The sequence below is a fragment of the Vulpes lagopus genome, chromosome 13 (genome assembly GCF_018345385.1).
Source record: "Vulpes lagopus strain Blue_001 chromosome 13, ASM1834538v1, whole genome shotgun sequence".
Lineage (NCBI taxonomy): Eukaryota > Metazoa > Chordata > Mammalia > Carnivora > Canidae > Vulpes > Vulpes lagopus.
This window is the reverse complement of record NC_054836.1, coordinates 60,427,922-60,455,759: the sequence shown is the minus strand read 5'-3', so window position 1 is coordinate 60,455,759 and position 27,838 is coordinate 60,427,922. Positions and strand designations below refer to the sequence as shown.

Here is a 27,838-nt window from a genome sequence, read left to right as displayed (position 1 = left end):
AAAAAGAAACGTTACGCAAGCCTCTTGCTAGCTCGAGGAGCCAGACTGTGCTTCTCAATGACTCGGGGATCATCTCTTTGGAAATGTAAAATCGACATAGATGACGCCTCGATTTCCTAGTTTCTGTGGGAGGTTGGTGGCCTCACTTCAGTGCGAGTCTCATTCCAAGTTGCAAAACGACTTCCTGTCATAAAATAAGCGATTTTTTCTTCTTTTGGGTGAAGCCCATTAGCTAACACAGATGGTCATCCCAATTACCAAGGTAACTATGACGACCTGTGCGTGACCGTGGGGCTCTTCTCCCAAGGGCTAGCTGCTGCTCACCTTCGGAACATTTACCCAGTGGACCGTCTGCGGGGCCGCACGGAGTGACCTTCTGCTTCTGCAGTCCCGCTGTCCGACTGCCTGTGGTGTGCGTCACATTTGGGTTTACTGCTTGTTCAACAATAAGCTTGCTCACTTTCTCTTCTATTTCTGCAGCAAGGTTTTCTGGGCTAGGAGAAGATTTGGTTTCTAATTATTTTTCTCCAACATAACTCGCTTTGCTCTGATTCCATGCTTATTCCAAACTCTTGATTTAAATGGCTTTCCCTAAAAAAAATAAATAAATAAATAAAAAATAAATGGCTTTCCCTTAAACAGTCTGCATCAGATGCATTATATAGGGGCAAGAATTTGTGACCTGCATTATTCTTCCTCTCCTTGTAAAACAATAAGCATTTGACCATACACATCGGATTCCATGAGTAGTTAGTGGTGTGGTTAGTGCACCTTCAAAGAAGAGCCCATTCTTCATTATGCTGGCAAGTTTTTAAACTTGTAAATCTGAGAACCAACTTCTAAGCCCTGATGAATCGCCACAATGAATGCTATTCTTCTTGGACTCTCAGCAAAGAGCCAGCAGGCTTTCCCTAGAGAATTACCTTAGACATGGGCCTTTTCATGCAAAATTTCTTCAGAAACTAGAAGATAACAGATTGGGAAAAACTCGTCTCCCCAGCAAAAATTGCTAGATCTGTTCAGATCATGCGCTTAGCTTTGCCCTAAAAAGACATAAGTCTTGGGATGCCTTTAAGTTTCGTTCTGGGATATCCAAAGGAATTTATCAGGGTGGAAAGAAACAGGTATTGTACTGAGGAATGAATGGAAGAAAACAAAACATTGTGTTTCAGTATTTCTATCCTAACATCTCTCAAACATAGGGCTTGGTAGACAGCAGATAGAGAACACCATTCTCTGCCTAATTCCAATTAAAAATATATATGGAAGACTGAAGAAAGTCCACAGGCTCTTATTTGTGTTATCAAATGCTCATCCTATTCTGCATTTGTTGTAGATGCTCTTAAATAGCATTAAAATAGAAAAAAAAATCAATTTTCTGGGGAATTTCAAGATACCATTGAATATCTGGAGCTGACCTTTCAATCAGCAACGTGCTTGGTCCCTGTTCCTTCGTGTGAAGTCCTAATAACAAGCTCTCATCTCTATTTATTCTTTCTATGCTCATTTTGTCTTTCAGCCCCTTAATATGCTGGCACACTTTTATCCAGAGCAGCTTGTATTTACTATATTAGTTTTTCTTTATACTACATAGAACCTAAAGCTATATGTATATACACCACACCTAGCTACACCCAGCCTGCACGTGTGTAAATTGCTTAAGATATAAAATTACTGCGGGCACCTGGCTGGCTCAGTTGGTGGAGCATGCAAGTCAGAACCCCCAAGGGTTCTGGGTTCAAGCACCATGTTGAGTATACAGATTATTTGATTATTTTAAAAAATAAAAGTACTGAGATTTATGTTCATTTCTTCATTTGGGGTACTTAATTTTGGTTCCAGATTGTCTTATTTTTCAGTATTTTAGTTTTCATTTGTTTACTAAGAGATCTTTTAGTTTGTGAGTTCATGGTTTGGGGATTCACTTAAATTCTGGTTATGATATGCATTGGTGGTGTGCCCTGAACTAATTTCATTGATCAAACTAATTATGCATCTGAACTTTATCCAAAAACTTAAAATGTTTGTGAATATAGTGGCTAGTTTATATATATATATATATATATATATATATATATATATATATAGTTACATTTTAATCTCATTCCTCATTTCCATGCTTTGTAAGAAAAAAGGTAACAGATGTATAGACTTACTAATCTCAAAGTTTTATTTCAACTTAACCCCAAAATGCATAAAATATTTAGTCCTTGTCATGCTCATCAAGGGTGAAAAACAACAAATATAGAAAAAAATGGGCATTTAATAATAGAAAGAATAATTAATCTGTAGACTTTCTTCAGTCTTCCATAAATATCTTTTCATGGGAATTAGCCAAAGAGAATGCAAGAGAATGGTAAATATTAACAACTCAACATGTATTTCAAGATAAAACTTAAACTGTACTTCTGAACCACAAACATCACGTACACATGTAAACATCCTATACACACACATACATACATGTACACACACACACAGCTTCTCCTTTATTTTCTGAATTCCCCATAATATTTTGTACCTCTTTATATTTTTTTCTAATTTCTTACTAATAATTTTAACTTCTTAAAAATGTTCTATGTCATTGTCTGTTATAAATGATTGGTTAAATTGAGGTGGCTTTTGCTTCATTGTAAGAGATCACAAATCTCATTTAAAATAAAGGGCATGCAGATCCCCATCTCCACTTCTAAATAAACCCAACTGATTTTTAGTCACTCTTCAGATGTAAGAGATTTTTTTTTTTTTTCAAAGTAAGCTCTGGGCCTAACATGGGGCCTGAACTCCTAACCCTGAGATCAAGAGCTGCACACTTTATCGACTGAGCCAACCAGGCACCCCAAGAACTTTTAATAAAGGCCTTAAACATCTACCTTGTCTTACCCTCTTCAATGCTAATCAAGAAAATTACAAATGGAGAATGTGACTCTTCCAACATCAAAATATGATGTTACCATTATATCACTAGGAATGTGATTTCTTTAAAAAGTATAGTAAAAATTTGCAATTTAGCAGTTATATTTAGCAGTTAAAATGTTACTTAATTGAATATTGTTCTAGAGAGTGATTGAAATGCTACATCCAAAACCATCAAGACAGAAGGAGAAATTTGGGCTTAAATTAATAAATGGCAAGATTAGGATAAAGCTGATAAAACTATTCTGATAAATGGCAAGAATTTGATAAATAGTTAAGACTTTTTGGCACTCAGTAAAACCTGAGATGCCAAGAAAACCAAAAGATCAAATTATTTTCTTATTTTATCTTAGCAATACCTGCTTGTCAGTTGCAAAGAGGCAAAGAATCAGGGTGATTCCTGTAGTATTTTTCTGTGCTGGCGGAGCAGTGTCAGAGGCAGTCCACTGGGACACGTGGGCGCGATGCCACCGTCTTGGGGCCGGGCGTGCAGTCCGCCCTGCAGAGCTCGAGGGGCACGGTTGCCCTGCACCCGTGTGTTTATGACCTTGGCTGTCTGTCGGGATGGATGCCCGCGTCCTGGGGAAGGGAAGGGTGTCTCCTAATACCAACGACAGCCGCACTCAGGCTGCAGCATCTAGGCTCAGATTCCAGATCCACACTGAAAACAGTAATACAAGAAGCCCAAATCTCTGCCTGATTAGGTCACAGCTTCTACTAAACCTGCATCTTCCGTGAAAACATATGGAAATTCAAATGTAATATTTCCCCACGATATTTAGCGACTTTACTGAGGATACCACATCATGAAGTAACATAATAAAAATGATTAGCTTTTATAGTATGAATAGAAATAGAAATTTACTGAGTTTCACTATTGGCTCCTCCCTGTTGCAGTTCTAGTTTATTTCAGTCAAGTACGGCTAAAAACTTTGAACATCGTGATATGAAATGCAATATTTTTAGACAAAATACAGCAAAGATTTTTTAATGAACAGTACATTCAAAAAGTAATATAAGAAACACAATGAAGTCACAAGTACAACCGGAAAAATAACGGCGCCTTAAATTACTTAAGAATATTACAGAGGAAGAAGTAGTTGCCTATGATGCTGTTAAAAAGAATTATATAACACATAGCATGAACTTGAAAATAATATATTAAGATATAATTATATTGTATAATTATACATTAATGTATTCATATATAATATATTACCTTCCCTCTTAAGGGATATTCAAACCTCAGGCTACCTAGTATGTATTCAGTTGTGTCCTGGACCATGGGCTTGTACCCAAGCCAAGCTACAAGTGACCTTTCACGTCTACTATGTCTCTTGCCTCACAGGTGTTGGGCCACATGTTAGAAGTCACTTGACCAGGAAACGATTCCCTGGGGAGTGGGCGGTTCAGCTATGACCCCCTTGGGGGAGGCTGCCTGGAACCTCCTCGAGCCGCTCACCCAGCCTCCTCCATTCCCTAGAATGTGTGGGACACGCCATCCACACGGCCGTGGGACGTCCCCTGCTTCATTCTCGTCCGCTGACCGTCTGAGGTACTGTCTCCTTGCTGGCCTACGACGTCTGCAGCCCCCAGCGTCGCTGGACTTTGAGCCCCGCTGCCCACCCAGAGCCCTGACACGGTGCAACCTGTACCAGGTCCCTGTGCTCCGAGGCCATGGAAGGTCTCCCGGGGAACGCGCCTCAGTTCGGGCCGCCTGTGCCCAGAGGCTGGAGACGGGCCCCTTCACCTCCGTCGTGTCTGCAGGCGGCCTTTGCAGCTCCTCGAGGTCAGGAGGCCAGCTTCCAGGGTCAGCCCACCTGCGGCCAAGTCCAGCTCTTACTTCGTAGGTGAGCCACCTTGCAGACGTCACTTAGTATCGTCGAGTCTCGGTCTCCTCGGCCGGAACGTGGGCCCGGTAACAGAACCCACCCCCGGGGCTTTGTGACGATCGGGTGAGAGACGTTCGCTAAGGCTCCTCATGCGGCAGGGCCCTGCTGCACGTCTGCACCCCGGGGGGCGTGATGCCTGGGTTGGCGGCGGCCGTTCCCATCACCGTTGCCCTTACTAGCTCCTTGAGTATCGAACTCTCAGCACGATTAGACGTGACGGTTCAGAGTAATGAGACTTTGTTATGAGAAGGAAGCCTGTTGGGCTAAGGTGGCTTTGGAAGAGCGCCAGGGGATCCCACAGCTGAAGAATTAACAGTATGGACGAGCGTTGGGGCCGGAATTGCGTGTGTATGGTTCATAGGCTATCGTCTATAGGAGGGCAAGGTTCATACTTCCCGTCAGCCTGTATTTCCAATCTCTGACCCACCATTTGAATTCAGTGGCTACTGTCATCAAGGTATGAGCATGTGAAGATCTAAGTACACGAACTCTGGAGTTCAAATCAGCACTTGATGGGGGGGGGGTTGCTGTATATTCAGGACGCTGCGAACTGCCTCCTATTGCCCTACGTGATCCGTCATCGTGGAGAAGCAGGGGTTGGGAGAGATTCGGAAAATGGACGACTCACTAAAAACGCTGGTCATTTAGTATCCTCCTACTAGGTCTTTAATTTTTTCTTTCCGATTCCAGCTCTTGAAAATTTGTGGCTGGCGGAAACATGTGTCAGTAAACGTTCGCCGGGGGAAAGTCTATTTGTGTTTGCGGCAGTGCTTGCAGGCGAAGCATCCCCCAACATACAGTCTCTTAGAATTTCAAAGACTCTCACATGACTGTGGTTATTATTACCTCTTTGAAATATTCAAGTGGAAAAATTAGCTGGAACCAATGGAGACTTTTGGTTGGACAATAGAAAATTGGAAAGTTTTTTTTTTGTTGTTGCTGTTGTTGGTTTTTTTGTTTTTTGTTTTTTTTTGAAACTGACCCTGAAAACTCTACTGTGTGATTTGTAAACTTCATATACAGGAAAGAAAAAACAAATGTAAGATCGACTTGTGTTCGGGTGGACCAAGCGTAAGAGGGAATCAAGTAGGATCAGGGACAGGCTCCTCAGAGATGCACTAAAGCCGTCTGGGTTTTGTTAGCTTTTGTGAGCACTTAGACACTACGGCGATCTCGGGTCACCCTCTCTGAATCTTGGAGACCGCGTATGAAATGTTTGATTCGGTTTTTTTTGCCAGTACTTCCAATTCTTTTAGTGGAATTACGTGTACTGCCTCTAGTATGCAATTTTACACCTGAAAATTCCCTCCCAAATTTACAATGATCAACCTTTGGTGAACCCGCGGTCGGCAACGTCATAGCCCCGACTAAACTACAACAGTTGTCCTCGTTGTCTGCAGGGCATATGTGCCAGGACCCCCAGTGGTGCCTCTGCATAAAACCAAACCTTATGCAGAGAGAGTTTTCCCCAAATCTACAAAGCTATGATAAAGTGTAACTGCTAAATGAAGCCAGGAAGAGACGAATAACAATAACTGTTGATAGACAATAGGACAATAGGACAATAGGACTTCCAGACTGGAAGGGCCGGAGGATTGTTAGCGCGTCCTCAGTCGGCTCTCCCTTGCTGCGTTGGGCACCCGACTAGAGGAAGGAGGTTGTGGAGTTGGTTCCTCCTGGGTGCTCCAGCACCTGCGAAGAGGCGCTTGCATGTGGCGTCATGTCTAATTGCCATCAGATGGGATGCTTCAAAGGATTTTTTTTAAAGATTTTATTTATTTATTTATTTATTTATGATAGACATAGAGAGAGAGAGAGGCAGAGACCCAGGCAGAGGGAGAAGCAGGCTCCATGCAGGGAGCCTGACGTGGGACTTGAACCCGGGACTCCAGGATCATGCCCGGGGCTGAAGGTCCTAAACCGCTGCACCACCCGGGCTGCCCGCTTCAAAGGAGTTTTATTTTTATTTTTAATTTTTTTTTCAAAGGATTTTTAAACTCTATCGTTAACCTTGGTAGAAATGGATACTGGATGTCATTCAGCGGCTTTATTCGCCTTATACGGGTGTGCAACGTGGCTACTCTCTAGAACGTGAAGGTTGAAATGAGAATTTCAATCATTTTTTTCACCTAGAGCTGGTGACTAAATCTGGAGGTAAAGACACTTTAGCAATTGTGTGATACGCGAAAAATAAGTGGGTAAAGATTCTGGTTACGCTTATGCTGACATCTCCACATCCTGAGACTTGTTACAGGTGAGACTCTAACCTAGTAACCGTGCTTGTGAAGGACACGTTTAGCGCTCAGCGCGACCAGATTAAATAAGATACAGCACCATCTTATGGATATTTGTATGTTTGTGAAAATTGGAAATGCAAAAATCATTTTGGGTTTGTAAAGGGACATCTTTATCAAGAAAATTTGTAGGAGGAGACTATTTTAAGTTAACAGAGAAAAATGAGGGATGCCCGATGCCCGGGTGGTCGAGCATCTGCCTCCAGCCCAAGGTGTGACCCCGGGTCCCGGGATCGAGTCCCACATCGGGCTCCCTGCATGGAGCCTGCTTCTCCCTCTGCCTGGGTCTCTGCCTCTCTCTCTCTCTGTGTGTGTCTCTCATGAATGAATAAATACAATCTTTAACAAAAAACATGCAGTACTGAACAATCCGAGTACTCATGTGCAGGCATGAATGAGTATGATCCCGGGGGCACGGCCACCGAAGGCACAAACTGAGATTTGTAGTCCTTTTTTCCTGTCAAAATTAGGAATTCTAATAAAAAGAAAAATAAAAGATTGTCATCACAATGTAAGCCCCTGACTTTGTGAACTAAGACACGGCGCCCGGGACCTCTGAGCCCCTCATCACTGCAGCATTGCTAGGGGTCCCCCCGGCCCAGATGCTTCGCAGGCACCGAGGCCCGGGCAGCCCAGGTGTGCCCGGCCGCCAGCCCCACCCGCGACGTGCCCACGGTGGGGCGAGGAGCCCAGTGCCCTCCGCCGACACCGCACAGCTGGCAGCAAGTCTCCTTACCGTCGTCCGGCCCGTAAACATTTTCGTAAGTGGTTTACGCACATTATGTTTAGATTTTAGGTGCCAATATCTTCCAACCGACAGTTCTTAGGGTGACGTGGACGCAGCACCACTTCAAGGAGATTAGGGAAAAATTGAGGAATGGACTCCCCGCTTAGTTGTTAAGGGGCAGCAAGGTGCGTGCGGTTCATCCTTGACCTCTGGTCCCCCTTGATTATCAAGTTGGGCCTGCGGCCCTATGTGATCCCCCGGGTCACAGTTCTCAGGCCACTGCACCCCGAAACCCAGGCTCGGGGATTCTTGGCTCTCTGGGGTCCTGGACTCCAGGGGAAAGGCCTTGGAACCTCTCAGTACGCGGACACCATCCGTGCTTAGTGGGCCCATGCTCCCGGGTCTGGGCGGCGCGGCCAGGGGTGTCTAGTGTCCAGGGTCCTGGGATGGAGCCCCGGCCGGCGACCCGCTCGGTGGGGACCCGCCTCTGCCTCTGCCTCTGCCCAGGCCTGTGGCCTTGCTCTCCCTCCCTCTTAAATCAAATCAATAAGACCTTTAAAAAAAAAAAATCACAGTGTTCTCCTCATTTTCACATGTCTTTCTTTAGGTCCAAATTTGACAAACAAAAGCCAGGAACTTATTTGCAAAACTATGAAGTCTTCTTGTGGTAGAGGATCCATGATTTTTATACACACACGCGTACAAATATACACACACTCCCATTTGATTTTAACTCATTTTCCCCAACCACTAAATCATATAAAAAAATCAGTGTGTACAAAGGGGGTCTCACTGGTTTACTTTTATATAGATTTAATTTTCATGTTACTTACTTCAGAGCAAAATCTAAAAATATGGCATTGACTGCAAACAACATAGAATTTTTGGCTTTATCCAGAAGCACCATCTTAGGGATATTTGCATATGTTGCCAGAACAGTATAGTTTCCAACAGTGTCTTACTAGGACAATCATTTTCTACATAATGAAGACTCTTGAATCTAAATTTCTAAATTTTGTTTGAAATGGAAACTTGTCACCGATTAATATAATAAAGTTATTAAATTTAATAAAATATTAAATTTAATTAAATATTAAATATTAAATTTAATAAAAATCAAGTTATTCCTTAATTAGAAAACAAATAATTAATAGAAAAAATATGACATAAAGCTGAAAAATTCTGAGCATACCATACACATATTTTTATGTTCATTTCTTAGATGTCAACAGATATTTTATGGCTTAATAAGAAACCTAGGGAAATTCAATAGACTTATAATAATAGAATAATGTTTAAATTCAGATCCAAGACAGTATATTAGATGTTACATTAAATTTTTAACGTCATCAAATGCAGAATTGTCTCTCTATAAAAATTACTTTGTTCATTAATATCCTAGAAATATCTTGATAATTTAATATGCTGCTTTAATTTTTGAGAGAGACTGCATAATATTAATGAAAAATTTAGATATCTGATCATTCAAAAATTTCACAAGCCATACCTTTACCTGTAATAACATCCATGGGACATGTTTGTTCAACATAGTGTAAAACTTACTTTATTCTGAAATCAGGCAGAGAAAAGATCTGCAAGTGAATAGCTGCTGAGTAACAACAGTGTGTTAGTCCAACAAAGAGTAAAGTTAGAAACTTGAAGACTAAATTCTCAAAATATGGTCCTTAAGCCCCTGGACATCCCTAAGGCCCTATGGGAGAGAGTGAAGGTATTTTCGTGTAAATACTAGGACAAACATTATATGGTCTCATTCATTTGGGGAATATAGAAAATAGTGAAAGGGAATAAAGGGGAAAGGAGAAAAAATGAGTGAGAAATATCAGAAAGGGACACAGAACATGAGGACTCCTAACTCTGGGAAACGAACTAGGGGTGGTGGAAGGGGAGGAGGGCGGGGGGTGGGGGTGAATGGGTGACGGGCACTGAGGGGGGCACTTGACGGGATGAGCACTGGGTGTTATTCTGTATGTTGGCAAATTGAACACCAATAAAAAATAAATTTATTATTAAAAAAAATACTAAGACGGTGTTTGTTTTCTTCATAAAGGGTTCTGCGCGGGAGCCTCAGCGTGAACCAAGGCCACTGTCCCCAAATCCACCGGTAACCGTGGGGTCCAACCACACAGAGTCACAGAAAGAGAACAAAAAGTCAATATCCCTTAAAAATATTCCTAAGCAGTAAAAAGTATTAATTGTGTTAAATCTCAACCCTCAGCCAAAGTATCGTGTAGGTGAAGGAGAGGCCGACGTCGGAGGCTCGCGTGGCCCCTGCAGGGGCAGGGCTGCTGGAGGGGAGCTGGGCCGGCGGCTTTCTCGCAGAGCACACTCTTCACTGGAGAGAACGACTCGACCGACAAACAAATTCCTGTTATTCACAGCTGGATGACTTGGCAGACGTCTGCCCAAACGTGAGCGAAGTGAGCTTGTCACAACTGACGCTATTGTGGCCAGTGATAAAATTCAAGCTTTCGTGCAAAAATTAGGATTTGGAAAACTTCTGTCTGCAGTTATGAGCTTGATAGCTTTCTGGTACTTCATGACTTTTCTGAAGAGATTGCTGGCCATCGGTGAATGTAATTTTGGGGGTATTACATAATTAAAGAAAATATGTGAACTTTTGGACAATCTACATTTCCCGATGAACCAACATAAGAAAGGTTTATTGACGTAGTTCTAGATTCCACATTGCTGCTAATCTTAAAGAAACCACCTCTTGTTGAGTTTGGGGGTAATATCAAAATAGAAGAGCCACAATTACATAAAAAGGCTATTAAAATACTCCTTCATTAATTGCGTATCTATGTGAGATTGGGTTGTCTTCATCTATCTCAAACAAAGTAATATATTTCAACAGATTGAATGTAGAAGCAGACATGAAAATCTACATGTTTTTATTAAGTCAGACATTGAAAAGATTTGTGTAGTCGTAAAATGATGTAACTCAAAAAAAATAAAAATAAAAAAATGAAATAATAAATAAAACTAAATAAAAATAATGAAATTAAATTAATTAAAAATAATAAAATAAAAAATAAAATAAAATGTCACTCTTTCCACCCAGCTTTTTACTTTGGAAATATAGGTTTTTTTTCATACTAATATGTAACTAATGTCATATAATAGTTTTGTTATTTTATGTTTAAATGAATTAATTACGAACTATTTCTAGATTTTCTTGGTTTTATTTTCCTAATATTAAAACTACTAATAAATATAACCATAATCCACATAACCAAAAGATCTTGGGGTCCTCAGCGACTTTTAGGAGTGTAAATGGGTCCTGAGAATAAGTTTGTTAATCTCTGCTACAGACCAGAGTAACAGTAGTTAACAAAAATATATCTTTATTTTTCCCATGTAATGTGACAATCACTTATAATTGTCTCTGATAAACACTCCACCTCAATTTGGTTTAATTTTTTTTGACATTACTATTGAAATGGTTTCAGTTTTATTTTGCAGTAGTAGAATTCTCATCTCCTAGTGAGACATTGGTTGTATTACTAGTCAATCAGTGCAATGCGGTCTCTACTGCGTCCTAGTGCAGTGCTTAATATAGAATAGACACTCAATAAGTATTATTGATTGGCAGGAAATGTGTTTAGCAACAAAGTCAATATAAGTAAAAAAAAAAACTATGAGAGTTAGAGGGAAAAAGGCTCTAGTCATTGCTTTATCCAATTGTGAGCACAATTTCTACATTTTATCCATTTCCACAAAAACTCATAGTTTGTGTCTCTATTGCCGTTTAAAGCTCAAACCTCCCCTCCAGGCTAAATGCCCACTTCTCTAGGAGAACATCATCACCGCATACATTTTAGGTCCTGAATTAATGTAAGACTTTTCTCATGACATTTTGAGCACATAGGTCACAATATGCTTCTCCCTTTTTCCTCTCCCTGTATTTCACAACCAGTTCATTTCTGTTACTTCCTCCAAATTTCTCACAAGATGGAAAGTTAAAGAACAAAATTGTAATCAAATCATTAAAGAGTGCCCACAGATTGAAGAGGAACAGAAGGAAAGTAGCTTCTTCTCGTGCGATTAGACCTTCTTATAAAAATCATGAAGTCTTTTGAGATTTTATTTTTTATTTTTATTTATTTATTTATTTTTTATTTTATTTTATTTTTTTTTCTTTTGAGATTTTAATAACAATACCTTAACACATATTTGGAAGTTTCTTTAGTCTGATTGTTTCAAGACAAATAATCTAGAAGTACAAATTCTAAGTTATGCAAAGCTCAATAAAAATGCGTAGAATCATTTACTGTATTATCTAAAGTTTGTTTCTATAGCTGTCTGGATAGCAGTGAGCTAAACAATGAGGCAGTTATAATAACAGTAAAATACTTGGCATTTGCTGAGTATTTACTCTGTACCAGAGGTTGTTTCTCCTTTTTTTTTTTTAGGACCTTGCATGCATTATCTTATTAATCTTCACAAGCAATCCTTTGACTCTATCGCATGCATATGTGCGTGCGTCTGTGTATCAATACGGGCTACTCGTTCACTGGTCCATTTGTGCTAATCATTTGCATATATTTTTACCCATTTTCTGTAAAAAGTGGAGTCCTAAAACAATTCTCTGCTAGGATGCCAATTCTGACTGGGGAGGAGAGAAAGGGAAAGGTGAGCAAAGAGAAGAAAGGGATTTAAACGAGGTCGCCAGGAGGATTAAATGCCTCATCAGATATAAATACCTTAAAATTTGTTGTTCTTCTCCGGCTCCTGTAAATGCATAATCTTTTTCTTAGCTGGGTTTGTGAGTTGACAGGTTTCCCGGACATATTTGCAAAACTGGTCTTTCTATTTGACCTGAAAAAGATTCCTCTCTCTGTTGTAATGTAATTCTAGTGATAACTAGACTACAAGTAATAATAGACTGCCCAATTCCAAAACACTTAAGGGGCATTTTGTGATTTTTTTTTTCTCTATTACCACAAGAGCACCTATCACCATAATTTCTTATTTTGCTCATGTCTGTTTCATATGCATCACCTCGGGGACTTTTATTGCTCTTATCTACTCAGAATAGTGCCTAGCCCAGAGAGGGTGCCCCCCAAAGTATGTCTACTCAATGAAAGAACAATTTCATCTGTGACTTGAAAGAGTTAATATCTTCCTTTCAGGTCAAATGCACAAATCAATTCTCAACCAGAAAACAGAAAACAGACCACCTATAGCTATTCAGGTCACACACCTGTTTCCTTAAATGTCATCGCCAAAGCGCATTTGATAACTGTGCATCCATCTTCCACTAGCATTAGAGATGTTTCATTAAAAAGCAATATAAGTCCAATTTGTTTTTATATTCACCTTGACAAAAGTAAAAATGGATCATTGAGTAAGTTCATGTGTCTTTTGTGCATTTATGAAATCACACAAACCAATCACAGTCTTACGTTGGGCATCGTTCATTCAATTATCCAGGAGCATCAGTTGATGTTATGATGACCTGAAAAGGTAATATCCAAGGTAGAGATTTGGCCAGAGTATTCCTGTAAGCACAACATTAAACATGTGAATCAAGAACAATTAATTTTTAATGATCAGGCTGTCTTTTCAGGTACTCTTTTCTTTGGACCATCCCTTAACTGGAGGAGAGTTCCCCAGGGCCCACCGTTGGCCTGCGTCTCACTCTGAGCACGTGACTCTGGCCCTTACCATCCAGAGCTGCAGCTTCCTCCGGCACCAACGTGCGGATGACCCCTCAGCCCGTAACAGGTGTCAGCAAGGGCTTGGCCTCTCCAGCCGAGCCCGGGAGCTCTGTGACAGGCTCCTCAAAACTTCGTGTTTCTCCAAAACCTAATTTAGGACTTCTAGAAGTCTGTATTTCATCTATTATCAGTCAAATCACCCCGTCCCGAGAGTCCCATTCTTTCCTTAGCCCCCTTCATTAGCTCCGCAGCCCTCTTCTGTTCGGTCCTCGGCCGGCCTCTGAGGCCTCCCTCCTCCCTTGTCTCCGGTGTGGACTCCGGCCGGCACTGCTTCCCTCCCAGATTCTTAGTGATTTCACTGGTATTTGGTTTCTGCCGTCACTGTCCGTCCCTTGCTCCAGAGTGACCCTCCAGTCACAGATCACCTTCTACCGTCCGACTTCCGAGGCCGGGCACGACCAGGGGGCCCGCCCGCCGTCCTGCTCAGCGTTGACTGTCTCGGCCTCTCGTCCGCTCTCACCCTCCCTCTTCACACGTCCACGCTCACCTGGGCCAGGTGCACTGGCAACTCCCTGCAGGGGGTGCAGAGCCGCACGCCTTCACCAACACGCTTCCTCCTGTCCCCACCTCTCGGAGTCGTGCTCCTGGACGTGGATCCGGTATCTCTCTCTTCCTCCGTCCTGCATGCGGTAGTTCTTGTCCATGTCACCATTACCTCCGGGTTGTTAGGACAATCATCGGATCGCAGTATCTATGTTTATCTTCTGCTTTTTAAAGTACGTTACTTTTTCATTTGTCATTCTTTAACCTACACACTTTTCAAGGTTCAAGACTGTATCTTGTCTTTCTAAATACACCCAGCAGATTTTTAACATGTTAGTTTCTTTTTTTTTTTTTTAAGATCTTAATTTTTTTTTTTTATTATTATTTTTTTTTTTATTTATGATAGGCACACAGCGAGAGAGAGAGGCAGAGACACAGGCAGAGGGAGAAGCAGGCTCCATGCTCCGGGAGCCTGACGTGGGATTCGATCCCGAGTCTCCAGGATCGCGCCCTGGGCCAAAGGCAGGCGCCAAACCGCTGCGCCACCCAGGAATCCCAACATGTTAGTTTCTTAAGCAATGTCACATTTATTATTTTTTTTTAGGATTTTTATTTATTTATTCATAAGAGACACAGAGAGAGGCAGAGACCCAGGCAGAGGGAGAAACAGGCCCGACGTGGGACTCGACCCCAGGACCCCGGGGTCATGCCCTGGGCCGGAGGCGGACGCTCCACCATTGAGCCGCAGGGCGTCCCTAGTTATCAGTTGAAGGGATCATACACTTAAGGTACCAAGGTACGACCTATAATCAGAGAACAACACAAAGTCGCTCTTTGGAACTAGAAAGGACTCACATTTGTTCTAACAGCCCGTGGTAGGAAAGAGGGTTCTCTAAGTCCCAGGTTCCTTGTCTGTACGAAGGAACTAAAACCAAATGACAGAATGTATGTAAGAGGCTTAGTGCAGTCCTGGCAAGGAAGCCGTAGAAGGGGACAGTCGTCCTCACCATCGTCCTCACCTGCTGACCCGAGGTCACTTGGTGACCTTAGATGAGCAGCTGACAAGACCTGGCAAAGCAGCAGATGGGAGGCCTAGGCTCGGGGGCTCGTCCTCTAGTTTCACCTGGCCAGGTGCACAAGGGCCCCGTTGGCTCCCAGGCCCCCGAGACTCCCTGGTTCCCCCGAGACTCCCTGGTCCCCCGGGAGACTCCCTGGTCCGCCCCCCCCCAGACTCCCTGGTCCCCCCACCCTGAGACTCCCTGGTCCCCCCCCCCAGACTCCCTGGTCCCCCGCCCCCGGAGACTCCCTGGTCCCCCCCCCCCAGACTCCCTCGTCCCCCGCCCCCGGAGACTCCCTGGTCCTCCGCCCCTGGAGACTCCCTGGTCCCCCCCAGATTCCCTGGTCCCCCCCCCAGACTCCCTGGTCCCCCCCCAGACTCCCTGGTCCCCCCCCCCCTCGAGACTCCCTGGTCCCCCCGAGACTCCCTGGTCCCCCCCGAGACTCCCAGGCCCCCAGACTCCCTGGTCCCCCCCAGACTCCCTGGTCCCCCCCCAGATTCCCTGGTCCCCCCCCCGAGACTCCCTGGTCCCCCCCCCAGACTCCCTGGTCCCCCCCCCAGACTCCCTGGTCCCCCCCCCCCCCAGACTCCCTGGTCCTCCGCCCCCGGAGACTCCCTGGTCCCCCCCCCAGACTCCCTGGTCCCCCCCCGGAGACTCCCTGGTCCCCCCCCCCGAGACTCCCTGGTCCCCCCCAGACTCCCTGGTCCCCCCCCAGACTCCCTGGTCCCCCCCAGACTCCCTGGTCCCCCCCCAGACTCCCTGGTCCCCCCCAGACTCCCTGGTCCCCCCCCAGACTCCCTGGTCCCCCCCCGAGACTCCCTGGTCCCCCCCCCAGACTCCTTGGTCCCCCCCAGACTCCCTGGTCCCCCCCCAGACTTCCTGGTCCCCCCCCAGACTCCCTGGTTCCGCCCCCCCCAGACTCCCTGGTTCCGCCCCCCCCAGACTCCCTGGTCCCCCCCCAGACTCCCTGGTCCCCCCCCCAGACTCCCTGGTCCCCCCCCAGACTCCCTGGTCCCCCCCCAGACTCCCTGGTCCCCCCCAGACTCCCTGCCCCCACTCCCGCCCCCAGGCTCCGGGCCCTGCAGCTGGAGCCCCGGGCGCCCAGGACACTGCTCGCTCCCGCCCCACCGCGACGGCGGCCGCGGGCGGAGGGAGAGTCGTCCCGGCACCTGGTCCCGCGGCCCCTCCCGGTCGGCCCAGCGCGCGCCCCTCGGCGGGGGAGGGGGCGGGGGGTCCCCGCTGGGGGCGCAGCGCACGGACCGCGGCAGGTGGCGGCGGGCGGACCCGTGTCGGAGGCGGCGGCAGGCGCGTCTACACCGCACGCCCTGGCTCCGCGCGCGGGTCGGTGTCCCGGGGGGGGGGGGGGGGGCGCCTGCGCTCGGGGCCGCCCGCTCCGGGCTCTCGTCCTTCCCGAGACCGACTTAGCGACCGGGCGGCCGAGCGCGGTCTGCGCCCCCCCGGCCCCGGTCGCCCCGGGTCACCCCCTCCCGGGGTCAAGCCGCGGGGGCCTGAACGACGGCCTGGCCGCCCCTCCGCGGCGCCGCGTCCACCTGCGGGGGACCTGGGGGCGGGGGGAGGGGCGGGGGAGGGGGAGGGGCGGGGGAGGGGGAGGGGCGGGGCTCAGGGCGGTCCGGCCGCCGCTCCCGGGCTCCGCCCCCAGTGGCCCCGCCCCCACGCCGCCCCCGCCCCCGCGGACCCTCGGGCCTGCACCCCGGCACCCCGCACCCCCAGGCCCCGCACCCGCTAGTGCCCTCCGCACCCCGCAGTCCCCCCGCACCCCCAGGCCCCGCACCCCCAGGCCCCCGCACCCCCTAGTGCCCTCCGCACCCGGCCCCCCCGCACCCCCAGGCCCCCGCCCCCGCAGCCCCCCGCACCCCAGGCCCCCGCACCCCCTAGTGCCCTCCGCACCCGGCCCCCCCCCGCACCCCCAGGCCCCCGCACCCCCAGGCCCCGCACCCCCTAGTGCCCCCCGCACCCCCTAGTGCCCCCCGCACCCGGCCCCCCGCACCCCCAGGCCCCCGCCCCCCTTTGCAAACCGCTCGGGGCGGGGCGGGGCGGGGGCTGCGGCCGGGCGGGCTCGCGCACGCGCACTGGGCTCCGGGGTCCGCCCCCCGCGGGCCCCACGTGTTGCTTGTTGTGGCGCCACAGGTCGGGGCGGGCGGGGGCGGCGGGGCGGGGCCGGGGTCCGGGGCGGGTCCGAGTCCCAGAGCGCCCCCGCCCCGCCCCGCCCCGCCCGCCCCGCCCCGCCCCCGCCGCCGGCTCCGCCCCCCGCCCCCCCCCCGCGGCTCCGCCTCGACGTGTCCGGGAAGCGGCGGCTCCTCGGCGGCTCCTCGGCGGCAGCGGGCGGGAGCGGGAGCGGGAGCGGGAGCGGCGGCGGCGGGCACCATGCTGGACCCGTCCTCCAGCGACGAGGACTCGGACGGGGCCCCGGAGGCCGAGCGGCGCGAGGGGCCGCGGGCGGCGGGGGCCGAGGGGCGGCGGGCGCGGGACGGGGGCGCGGGCGGGGCCGGGGGCGGCGGGAGCGGGGCCGGGGCCGGGGCCGGGGGCGCGAGCGGGAGCCCCCCCAGGCCCGGCGACGGCCGCCCGCAGCCCGACGCGCGGCGGGACGAGGAGCGGGAGCGGGAGCGCGAGCGGGAGCGGGAGCGCGGGGTCCGCCTGCAGCTCTACGTCCTGGTCGTGCGCTGCATCGCGCACCCGTTCAACGCCAAGCAGCCCACGGACATGGCCCGCAGGCAGCAGAAGGTGCGTGCGCGCGCGGGGACCCCCACCCCCAGGGGGACCCCCACCCCCAGGGGGCACATCCCCACCCCGGAGACCCCCGGGACTCCCCCCCCCAGGGGACACCCCCACCCCCAGGGGGACATCCCCCACCCCGGAGACCCCCGGGACTCCCCCCGGGACACCCCCACCCCAGGGAGACCCCCGCACCCCTCGGGAGACCCCCCGGGACACCCCCCGGACACCCCCACCCCCGGAAGGCACCGGCCGGGGCGCCTGCCCACCTGCCCAGCGCGGGCGCTCGAGGTCCCGGAGTCGGCGGGGAGCGCGGTGCACGCGGGGGGCTCCCGTCCCCTGGGTGGGCTCCCCCGTGGGCCCCCCTCCCCCTCCCCCCGCGCATCCCCCCGCGGGCTCCCCCCCGCGGACTCCCCTCTCCCCGCGGGCCCCCCCCTTGGGTCTCCTCCCCCTCCCCCCTCCCCCCTCCCCCCCACGGACTCCCCTCTCCCCGCGGGCCCCCCCCTTGGATCCCCCTCCCCTCTTCTCCCTCCTCGCCCTCTCCCCGCGGGCTCCCCCCTTGGGTCCCCATCCCCTCCCCCTCCTCCCTCCCCCCGTAGGCTCCCCTCTTCCCTCCCCCCCTGGGTCCCCTCCCCTCCCCCCTTCTCCCCCCCATGGCCTCCGCCCTGGGGCTCCCACCGCCGGGCTAGGCCGCGGCCCCCGGTGGCCTCCAGCAGCGCCCCGCAGCCGGCCTAGCCCAGGGTCCACCGACCTCGGACTTGGGCGAAACTGCTGGGATCTGGGGGCCCCGTAGCCAGGCAGGTCCTCACTGGGGCGCAGGGGTCGAAATTTTCCTCCGTGAATTTAAAAAAAAAAAAAAAGTTCCTTTTGGGTGCAGGGCGCCAGGCCGGGACTCCACCTGGAGCCCCAGAAGTTGCTGTGGGAGGCGGATCCTGCCCATCCCCATCCCCATCCCCATCCCCATCCAGGCCCTGCAGGCTGAGCCCAGGCGCCTGGATGGAAAACAAAAGGGCGGTGGGAAGCCTCTAAGGACCGGGCCTTTGTTTCTGCTTGTTTGTGCCCCGCAGAGGCAGGGGCTTCAGGTGCGAGGTCTTCCCCCTGCAGCTTTCAAAGAAGATCCCAGGGGGCCTGAGGTCCTGCAGAGATGGAGGCCGTGACCCAGTGACCCAGGCCGCCCCACTTGGGAAAGTGTTTCAAATTAAACGTGTCTAGGGACTCCAAGAGCATGCGGAGCCTAAGGGTCCTAAAGGTGCCGTAGGAATCCACTAGTGTCCTCAGTTGGCCCCGTGTGGAGCCCCGCGGAGCTTGTGATTTGCTCCAGGCCTCCCAGACGCGCAGCAGCTGTTTATTTTCCCAAGTGCAACACTCGGGGCCTCAGGATGCCTCTGAAAGCCCCTGCGGCCTCGGGCAGGGGCAGTCTTCTTGCCGCCCTCCCTCCTCATTTACGGGGCTTTAGAATCACCTAAGCTCAGGCGGTCTGCAGCCTTCACTCAGGGTACTCAGGGGAGGATCCTCTCCAGCTGTCCGTCCTTCCCGGCCCCGGCACTGTGGGTGATTCACGCACCCATTTCCTCGTCACAAACCGGTTGGCACAGTCGGGTCCCCGCCGTGCGTGCCCCGTGGGGTTCCTGTGCGCCCGCCACCCCGCTCCTGGGTGGGTACGGAGCCTCCTCCTCCTCCTTGCTTGCAGCGCGGTCACCTGTTGCGGCTCCAGTCCCGAGGCCGAGCAGCTTTCAATAGTCGTCCTTAAAGTAAGTGCAAGTTGTGACCTGTTCCACGTGGTGCTGTATAGAGCGTCTGACGGCCGTCCGGGCACCACGTTGATCATGCGTGGGCCATTTAGGCTTATTTTCAGTGTATTAAAGCATAAAAACATGGTGAAGCTAAGGCTGTTTTCCTCTGGACGATTTAGCTTTTGTCACTGGCAGCCGATTTATGCCGTGCTCACGTGTCGCATTCTGTCGCGGAGACCTGTGCCTCTTCGCAGCTGCAGATCTGACTCCTATTCAAATGAAAAGTTTCTCCAGCTCCTGGTTAAACTTTCAAGCAGGTAATTCATGGTACTAAGGAAGCTACTGCCGTGACGTTAGGTTATAGCCGAAATCCAAACAAAACACCCTGCTTCTGGCCTCTGCAAAGCGTTTGGGTTGCTCCGCGACTTCCATTCTGTGAAGCTCGAGGGCACTGCGTATGGTCAGATTTAATTCTGTGGATTTTTATTGAGGAGGCGGCCACATAACAGCCTAAGTACGTATTTCCCTTATTCAGAGGGCTCCACTTTTTTTTTTTTTAAACATGCTGCTTTCTAAAGGGAGCTGGAGCATTTCTTGGCAGTAGGTTGTCTCCTAGGACAGAGAGAAGTGGGAATTTATATTCTTGTGAATCTGATGTACAAGTCAATTAATGCCAAAAGCCTTAAGTCTTGAATTACACAGTTGGGTTTTATAAAGATAACAGCATAATTGCAAAAATCCCTAATCCACTGTGTATTTTTATTCTGTATCTTCAAGTACTCGGTGAGTAAAAGGATTTAATGGCGTAAGCGTCTGAGATGCATATTGCTGCTTACTCCTCGAAACGGAGCATTTAGAGACCCCCCCAGAAATGATCTCAAAGGGTCTTTGTCTTAGAAATGACAGAGGGGCCCTACGGCGTCCGTCCAGCTCTCCGTTAGGTGCGGGTGAGCTTCAGGCAACTAGAGCCGAGCCACAGTGCGGGGGTTTTTGTTTTCTTTCTTGGCTGCAAAGCCCACGAGACTAGTTCGGGTTTTTTTTTTTTTTTTTTATCAATGAGGTACCTGAGAAAGCTTAGTAGCATTCACCTCATTTGACTAAAACATACCTTTCTTTTGCTTTTGGCTGGAAAACTTCAATTCCAGGAATGGCCGTGGCCAGCGTGTGCCAGTGGGACCTGTGACTCCTGACGGCTTGGCAGGAAATCGGGAGGTGAGGGTGGACCTGGAGACCAAGCTGTGCACCCGGTGGTCACAGCACCTGAGTGGCCACAGCCAGGGTTTCATAAGTGACACAAATACGGGGCAACGGCTGACGGCGAGGTACTTGCGTGGTGCAGTGCCCCAGGCTGATGCTCCCGCGCCGTGGTTGCGTCTGCGCCGTCAGGATGCCGCAGCAGCGAGCCCTGGCTCTGGTTGCGGCCGGGCCAGTGTGCAAACGACAAGGCGGTGACACACGAGCAAACCCATTTCATCGAAAGGCGATTTGCTGAGCCGTTGGAGAACCTGGAGACCCTGGAGGTGGTGTGCAGGGTGCTCAGAGGGTAGGAAGAGCCTGACGGCCACGCCGATGCCTGCCGCGCAGGGCCCGTGCGTGCCCCTGTGGGCAGGGGTGAGACCGCAGGCCTCCGCTGGGAGCCGCTTTCTAGACGTTTAGGACCTACAGTGCTGTAGTTCGGCGGGGTCTGTAGTGGTGGTTGCACGGCTTCGGTTCTCGTTTAATTTAGTCAAGTCACCTGCTGAAGGAGCCGACTCTAGAGATGAGCAGGAATTAAAGCTTGGTACCTAGTGGCTTTGAGCGTGAGTCCTCCTCCTGTTCTGTGCGTGTTTACGTGCAGGGCCACTGTGATCACACCGAATGAGGACTTCTTAAAACCTCATGTGGAATAATTATTCCCCCCACTTTGCATATTTTCCGTCTCTCGTAAGTTAAGTTTGAGAAGTATAAGCAAAGAATACCGTGACATCAGGTGGGAGGGGCAGGGGGAGAGCAGAACCCCGCGGACTTTGGAGCCTGGCGTGGGGCTCCGTCTCACGGCCCCGGAATGATGACCTGAGCCCAGAGCAAGTCGGGTGTTGGCCCGACGGAGCCACCCAGGTGTGCTTTCTGAGACCTCCCGGACCCCCAGCCCGTAGGGAAAGCCGTAAAAACGGTAAGGCCTGCTGGGGCAGAGCCCACGGCTGCCGAGGGCCGCGTCAGAGCCACCACCAAGCCCGGAGCCCAGCGGCACACCTTGCGTTCTTGTCCGCGGGCTTCAGCAGACGGCAGGGGCTTACTTTTTTTTTTTAAAAGCGTTCCTTTGTGGAGGGTTTCTCGAGTCTTACTGCCTTTAGATATACTTTGATTTTTTTGACATTTGTTCTCTCCCATGGAGAACTGTTTGAAGGACGGAGTTGACTTATTCCCCTGAACAGCTAAGTGATTCTTGCAGCCCTGATTCCTGATAATACTCTGCTTCCCTTACTGAGCTGTGAGGCAAGTTCATACTGTTTCCTTCATTACCTCATTGGTCAAATATTTAGTGAACCTCTACTTAACACCATCCGATGTTTTGGAAATACAGTAAAAGATAAAACAAGGAGAAATACCCTCACAGGCTGGTGTTTAGTGACTTATGGATTGTGCATGTTTTCCTTTACATCTTTCTCTAGGTTGGCTCCTCTAATTGATCTAGTTTTTCCTGTTTTTTTTTTTTTTTTTTTTTTTATTATGCTGAGTGAAATAAGTCAATCGGAGAAGGACTTTATATGTTCTCATTCATTTGGGGTAGTTTTTCCTGTTGCTAGTACTACATACATTTGATTCCGGATAATCCTTTATTTTAATAACCTGATGGGGTTAGTTCCCATCTGTCACATTCTTTCCATCCTGTTCCCCCTTCTTTTTTTTTTTTTAAAGATTTATTTATTTATTTATTTATTTACGATAGACATAGAGAGAGAGAGAGGGGCAAAGACACAGGAGGAGGGAGAAGCAGGCTCCGTGCCTGGAGACCGACATGGGACTTGATCCTGGGACTCCAGGATCGCGCCCTGGGCCAAAGGCAGGCGCCAAACCGCTGAGCCCCCCAGGGATCCCCTGTCCCCCCTTCTTTTAAATAAAATTGCATCAGTACAGCAGCAGCGAGGAAGTGCAGGTCTTCGGGGGTTGGGGGGGCCCTGGGCTCCATTCTTCAGTAGTATCCGTGCGTCCGGGTGAGTAAGACATCTCCTTTCTCTGGGTCTCTCGGTCCTGGCTTTTTCATTTGTAAAATGGGGATAATGCCCGCGGAGAATTTTTGTTGTAATTAAATGATATATATCAAGTGCTCAGTTCAGTGCTTACGATACATACGCTTCAGGTTGCGCGTTATCTTTTTTTTTTTTTTTTTTTGGTCAATTAAGCCTGTTGGCAACTGTTTTACGAAATTCAGTCTTCTCGCAACATCAGCATCACTCAGTGAAGCCTCTTATGTCTTTGTGATGTTTTATAGGTTCATTCATGTAGGCTGAGGTTTATGACCAAGGTTATTTTTAAGCATTTTAACATTTTTTAAAAACTCTGACTTCTCTTGTTCTGTTGGTCAATGCTCAGCTAACTTCGTGTTAACTGATGATGTGACTTTACTGATTATTTCGGTCATGATTACCCCAATCCTTCTAGGTCGCCTGCGTGGGCGGGTGGATCCTCGGATAGGAGGGACTTGTCCTGACCGGAGCTCCACCCTTTCTGCTTGAGGTCACTGGTAAGAGTGCTCAGGAGCGTGTATTTTTGGCCGTACTTCCGTTGATCCAGGCTTTACCGAGGAATGCCTTTGGTATCGTGCTAGGGAATATATTAGTGTTTTAGGGTATTCTTTGTTACTCTGTTACATTAGGATAAGGACATCAGGAACGGACTTTGAACGTCACCAAATTCCTTGTCACGTCAATTGAGGTCGTTGCCCAACCTAATCTCACTGGTGCGACTAAGTTTCATATTGTTAAATCATATTTACATTTCTAGGGTGATGGCTCCCCCATCGTGGTTTTTAAAACACTTCTGATTTCCGGTTCCCTAGACTTTTATTGCTTTATTTTTTGCCTGTGTTCCGAAAGGTCCGTCATTGTCTATGGTGCCTGTCATTAATACGCTGGATTTTAAGGAATAGTATTAAGTGAGGAATGTATAGACTTTACTCAAGGATAGGGGCTTTTTGTTTTTTGTGTGTAAAATAGATACTTGTTTGACAGCAGACAATTCACTCATGAAATTAACTATACCCAGAATCTATTTTAGATTTTTCTTCTTTGATCCTATTTGATGTTCTCCTTATTCCACATTCAAGTATGATAATCATGACTTCAGAGAATTGGCCATTTCTGGGTTTTCAGCTATATTAACATAGTTGGACATACCTCTTTTGTTTTCTCTATGGGTTTTCAGTCTTCAGGTTTTATCTGTCCCTTAAAAAACTGCATTCGAGAGGCGCCGCGGTGGCTCAGTCGGTTCAGCATCTGCCTTCAGTTCAGCATCTGCCTTCGGTTCAGGTCATGGTCCCGGGGCCCTGGGGTCGGCCTGCAGTTGGGCTCCCTGCTGGGGGGGGGGGACTCTGCTTCTCCCGCTCATGTGCTCTCGCTTGCTCTCCCGCTCATGCTCAAGCTCTCTCTCAAACGAATAAATAAAGAATCTTTAAAGAATTCATTAGACCACCCAGATACTCTTGCTTTTTAGATGTAACTTCATAAATCTTTTTATAGTTGCTGTTTCCCTAAGACTTTTATTTGAGGTGGGGGGAGTGGAGTTGGGAGAGATAAAGGTGGTTCTTTCATCTGGCAGCTTAATTAGGATTCTTTTATTTTCTGCTTCATAATAAAATGAAAGTATATGAAGCTATGAATTTACCTCTAGATACAGTTTGGCATCAATTCTATAATAATATGAAACTTTTGCTGTTTTCCTTTTGAACCAGTATTAACATAACTAGAATACTTAGAAATTTCTAGTGTTGAAGTTTTGTTTTCTCTTTAATAATTTCTAATTTTACGTTGACACTGTGGTTCACTGAACTATTTCTTTGTAGTATGTGATTAATTTTTTAAGAATTTTTAAAGTGTGAGTCGGCGGGGGGAGCAGAGGGAAAGAATCTCAAGCAGGTCCCGCAGTGGCTGCAGAGCCGCATACGGGGCTTGATTCCATGACCTGAGATCATGACCTGGGCCACAAGGGAGTCTGACATGCAGCTAACGCAGCCACCCGAGTCCCTCAATTAGTATTTCGTATCACAAGTCCTGTGCAGATTTTCTGACTTTGGGATTTTTTTTATGCATCTAATAAGTGTGAGTGATCATTCCTGCCTTGTCATCTTTATAGTGACTGTTACCCTACTATCGTTGTACGATTATTTCTAGAAGTATTTAATTCATAAGTTTTGATACCAAATTCCTGAGTGTGAAGGTAAGTATATACTTAAAGGGAGTTCCTTTTCACTGATTTTGCTTCATTTAGTGTGGTATTGGGCAAGGATTTTTTGTTCGACTTTGAAGTTGAAATTGCTCTATCAGGTGCTGATATCTCCAACACACATGCTCTCGTTCACCTATATATGCCTCTAAACGTGCACGTGCGTGGATGCATGCACACATTTTGAGGTTTTTGTGTATTGAGGAAAATCAACGCAACAATTTTTGCCTAGTCTTTGCTTTTATAAGAGCTTGAAACGGTCATTGCTAGTGTAACCATCTCATTTTCTCTCTTGTTCTGTGTTTTCAGTTTCCTTTGCTTTTGTTTTATCTTTACTGTATGCATTTCACCTCTCTCCTATGCTGGAGTCAGGGACGGGGAGAGTGGCAGGACATGGATCTTAGGTGTTCCTTGTGGTTGTGCCTGGTGCTTGGATTCACTGGGCAGAGCGTATGTGTGTGTTAAGCGAGGTCTCTAGCTTTCTTCATGGATTACGAAGTTAGTAGACGTTCATCTGAATGGATTTCAGTTTTATATTCAGTCTGCAGTGTTTCCTTTAAAGATACTCTTACGTATCTGCATGAATATTGGAAGATGGGAAAATTAAATTCCGCTATGAAACCCGTATTTTTATTACTTTCACAAATTTAGGGAAATATATTCCAAATTTTATTTAAAGAGATGAGAATCTTATTTTAATTTAGTTCTCTAGAAAAATATTTAAAACTCAAAACACTGCTTTAGCCAAAAAGGCTTACAGAATGCTGCGTATCCTCAGGAGCCATTCTGAACTATAACAAGACAACTACTGATTACGTTTTTGAAGCTCTGGTCTTCCTTACCGGAAGGACTTCATGTATTCTTGAGCAGTGGGAAGTAGGGGGCTAGAATGCATGTCCTTGTTCTTTCATCCCTGCTTCAACTAGAGGGCCGCGTGCTTCCCATGATCAAACAATGCACCTGAAATGACCGAGGGAGGCCAAAATGTAATTTTTCATAATTGTGGTCCAAGCGCACAATCTCATAAGAATTCCTGTAGTTTGCTCACTACGTCCTAGAATCCTAGCCTTTGGACTTTATTTCCTTTTTTTATCCTTACGAATACTTAAGAAGTGTTGTTGCGGATAAAATACAGTTGAACCCAGTGCAAATCCTGCCATAAGGAAGCTGAGATCTAACACGTGGGATGTTGAATTTGTGGTCCTTCGGATGAGTCGAGATCCAAAGGACAACTGTTTGGAGCTCAGGAGCAATTTGGGTACAAGAGGTAGATTTGAGAATGGATTGTACTATCCATCGTCACGTGGATTGTAATTGAAGGCATGGGCTTGGATGACGTGGTAGGAAAGCAAGTCCAGCAAAAACGGTTGCGATGCCTCGGTCTTCAAACTTGAGGATTTTTGCAGGAGACAAGGTTGAGCTGGTAAAGGAAATGGAGGAGGGGCAGTCACGGTAGAAGAGAGATCTGTTTAATAGGATGACGTAGAAGACAAGGTCAAGTGCTATGGAAGGTCAAGTAAGACGGGGGTTGGAAAGGTTACCTGGATTCGGCGATACGGAGGTGACCCCGCCAACTTCTTTTAGGTTTAATGTCACGACGCAATTTTCATGTTATTTCCAAGCTGTATTTTATATGCCGGATTCAGGCTTTCTTACGTCCTCTGACGAACAGCTTGGGTTCTACATGGTGGCTCTCCTGCCCCGGACTAAGCCTCAGTGCTGCTCTTTGTAGACTGCCGGGTAGAGGGACGCTATAAATACAGCTCTGTACGTGTGCATGCGTATGTGTTGTGCTTTATGAAAGGGAGATAGAAATTATTGATGAGCTTAGCTTTCAAATGTGCAATGGAGCCCTACGCGACGTATGCTACGGAGAGCAGATCTTTGACGTTGATTGGCATTTTTACTGAGTTTAGAAGTTAATTGTGTATAAAACAAAGATTTTGTGTGAGTGCTGGCATGCATACAAGTGGGAAGGGAGGCCGTTTTGGTATTCTTAGCCTATTGGTAATCTGTCTCCCCTCCTGTGTTGTCCCCTCCCTTTTGGCCTTTCCAACTTCCACTCTTCTTTATGGAAAGCCCCTAGAGGAGCAGGGCTCTGCCTTTGTCTTCTCTAAACTGCTCTCCGACGTGTGAAAGGATGGATCCTCCAAGATGCTGTGAAGACCCTATAAAACTCCTGAAAAAAGCACCTAGCGCGGTGCCTGGCATGGAGTAGGTCACCAAAGGGTTTTTTTCTATGTTCTCATTTTCATTTAGAAAAATGTTCTATGGAGCCTGTTAACATTGACGTAGGCAGCAAACAGGGGCAGTGTTTCGACAGGTATTATATTCTAGGCTCTGCTTTAGGCACTGGGGGCGTAGGTGTGGACCTAACTGCCCTCGTGAAACTTGTAGCAGAGATGGCATATCAGCAAGTATATGTGTAAGTATTGAGGGCCCGTGGAAGGGGGTTGGCACGCATCGCTGATCCAGGTGGGAGGTCAGAGGAAGGCTCCCTGAGGAGCAGGGACTGGTTGACTTAAGCAGAAGTCTTTGAGCCACTTGAAAATGGGGTTGAACGGTGAGGAGAAAGAACACGCGGAGGGCACTGACAGCAGGGCGGAGGGCTGTGGGGGCAGTAAAACCAGCTGAGGACAGCAGAGAGGTAGGGGGGCTAGAGTGGGATGAGAAAGGGAAAGTAGAGAAGGGACGACTGGACTGGTAGGCGGCAGGCTCACGTACGTTCTGCAGGTCATGTTAGGGTGTTCAGAACTGAAGTTGGGGAGCCGTTGAGTTTTGGGCAGGTACAGGAAGTGACCGGATTAAAAATCTAAAAGGATCTTTGACCTGAGAATCCC

The 27,838-nt window shown here is 48.4% G+C and overlaps 1 protein-coding gene and 1 long non-coding RNA gene across 22 annotated transcripts in view; one reads left to right on the top strand and one right to left on the bottom strand.

The window, feature by feature from the left end:
• Positions 1–14,716: 14,716 nt before the first annotated feature.
• Positions 14,717–15,249, bottom strand: LOC121474461. Its single transcript, XR_005983407.1, has 3 exons — positions 15,073–15,249; positions 14,909–14,978; positions 14,717–14,856 (listed from the first exon to the last, which is right to left on the bottom strand). It is a non-coding gene; the product is annotated as an uncharacterized LOC121474461 (long non-coding RNA).
• Positions 15,250–17,434: 2,185 nt separating this feature from the next.
• CADPS2 (calcium dependent secretion activator 2) overlaps positions 17,435–27,838 on the top strand; it is a 457,875-nt gene continuing 447,471 nt past the window's right edge. For 7 of the 21 annotated variants that reach the window (XM_041727914.1, XM_041727916.1, XM_041727909.1 and 4 more), the window contains exon 1: positions 17,438–17,853. In XM_041727914.1, coding sequence (XP_041583848.1) covers positions 17,497–17,853 — 357 coding nt within the window. In that variant the 5' untranslated portion in view covers positions 17,438–17,496. Of the gene's footprint in view, positions 17,854–27,838 lie in introns of all 21 variants that reach the window. The other 14 variants (XM_041727925.1, XM_041727927.1, XM_041727926.1 and 11 more) reach the window with 4 other exon arrangements.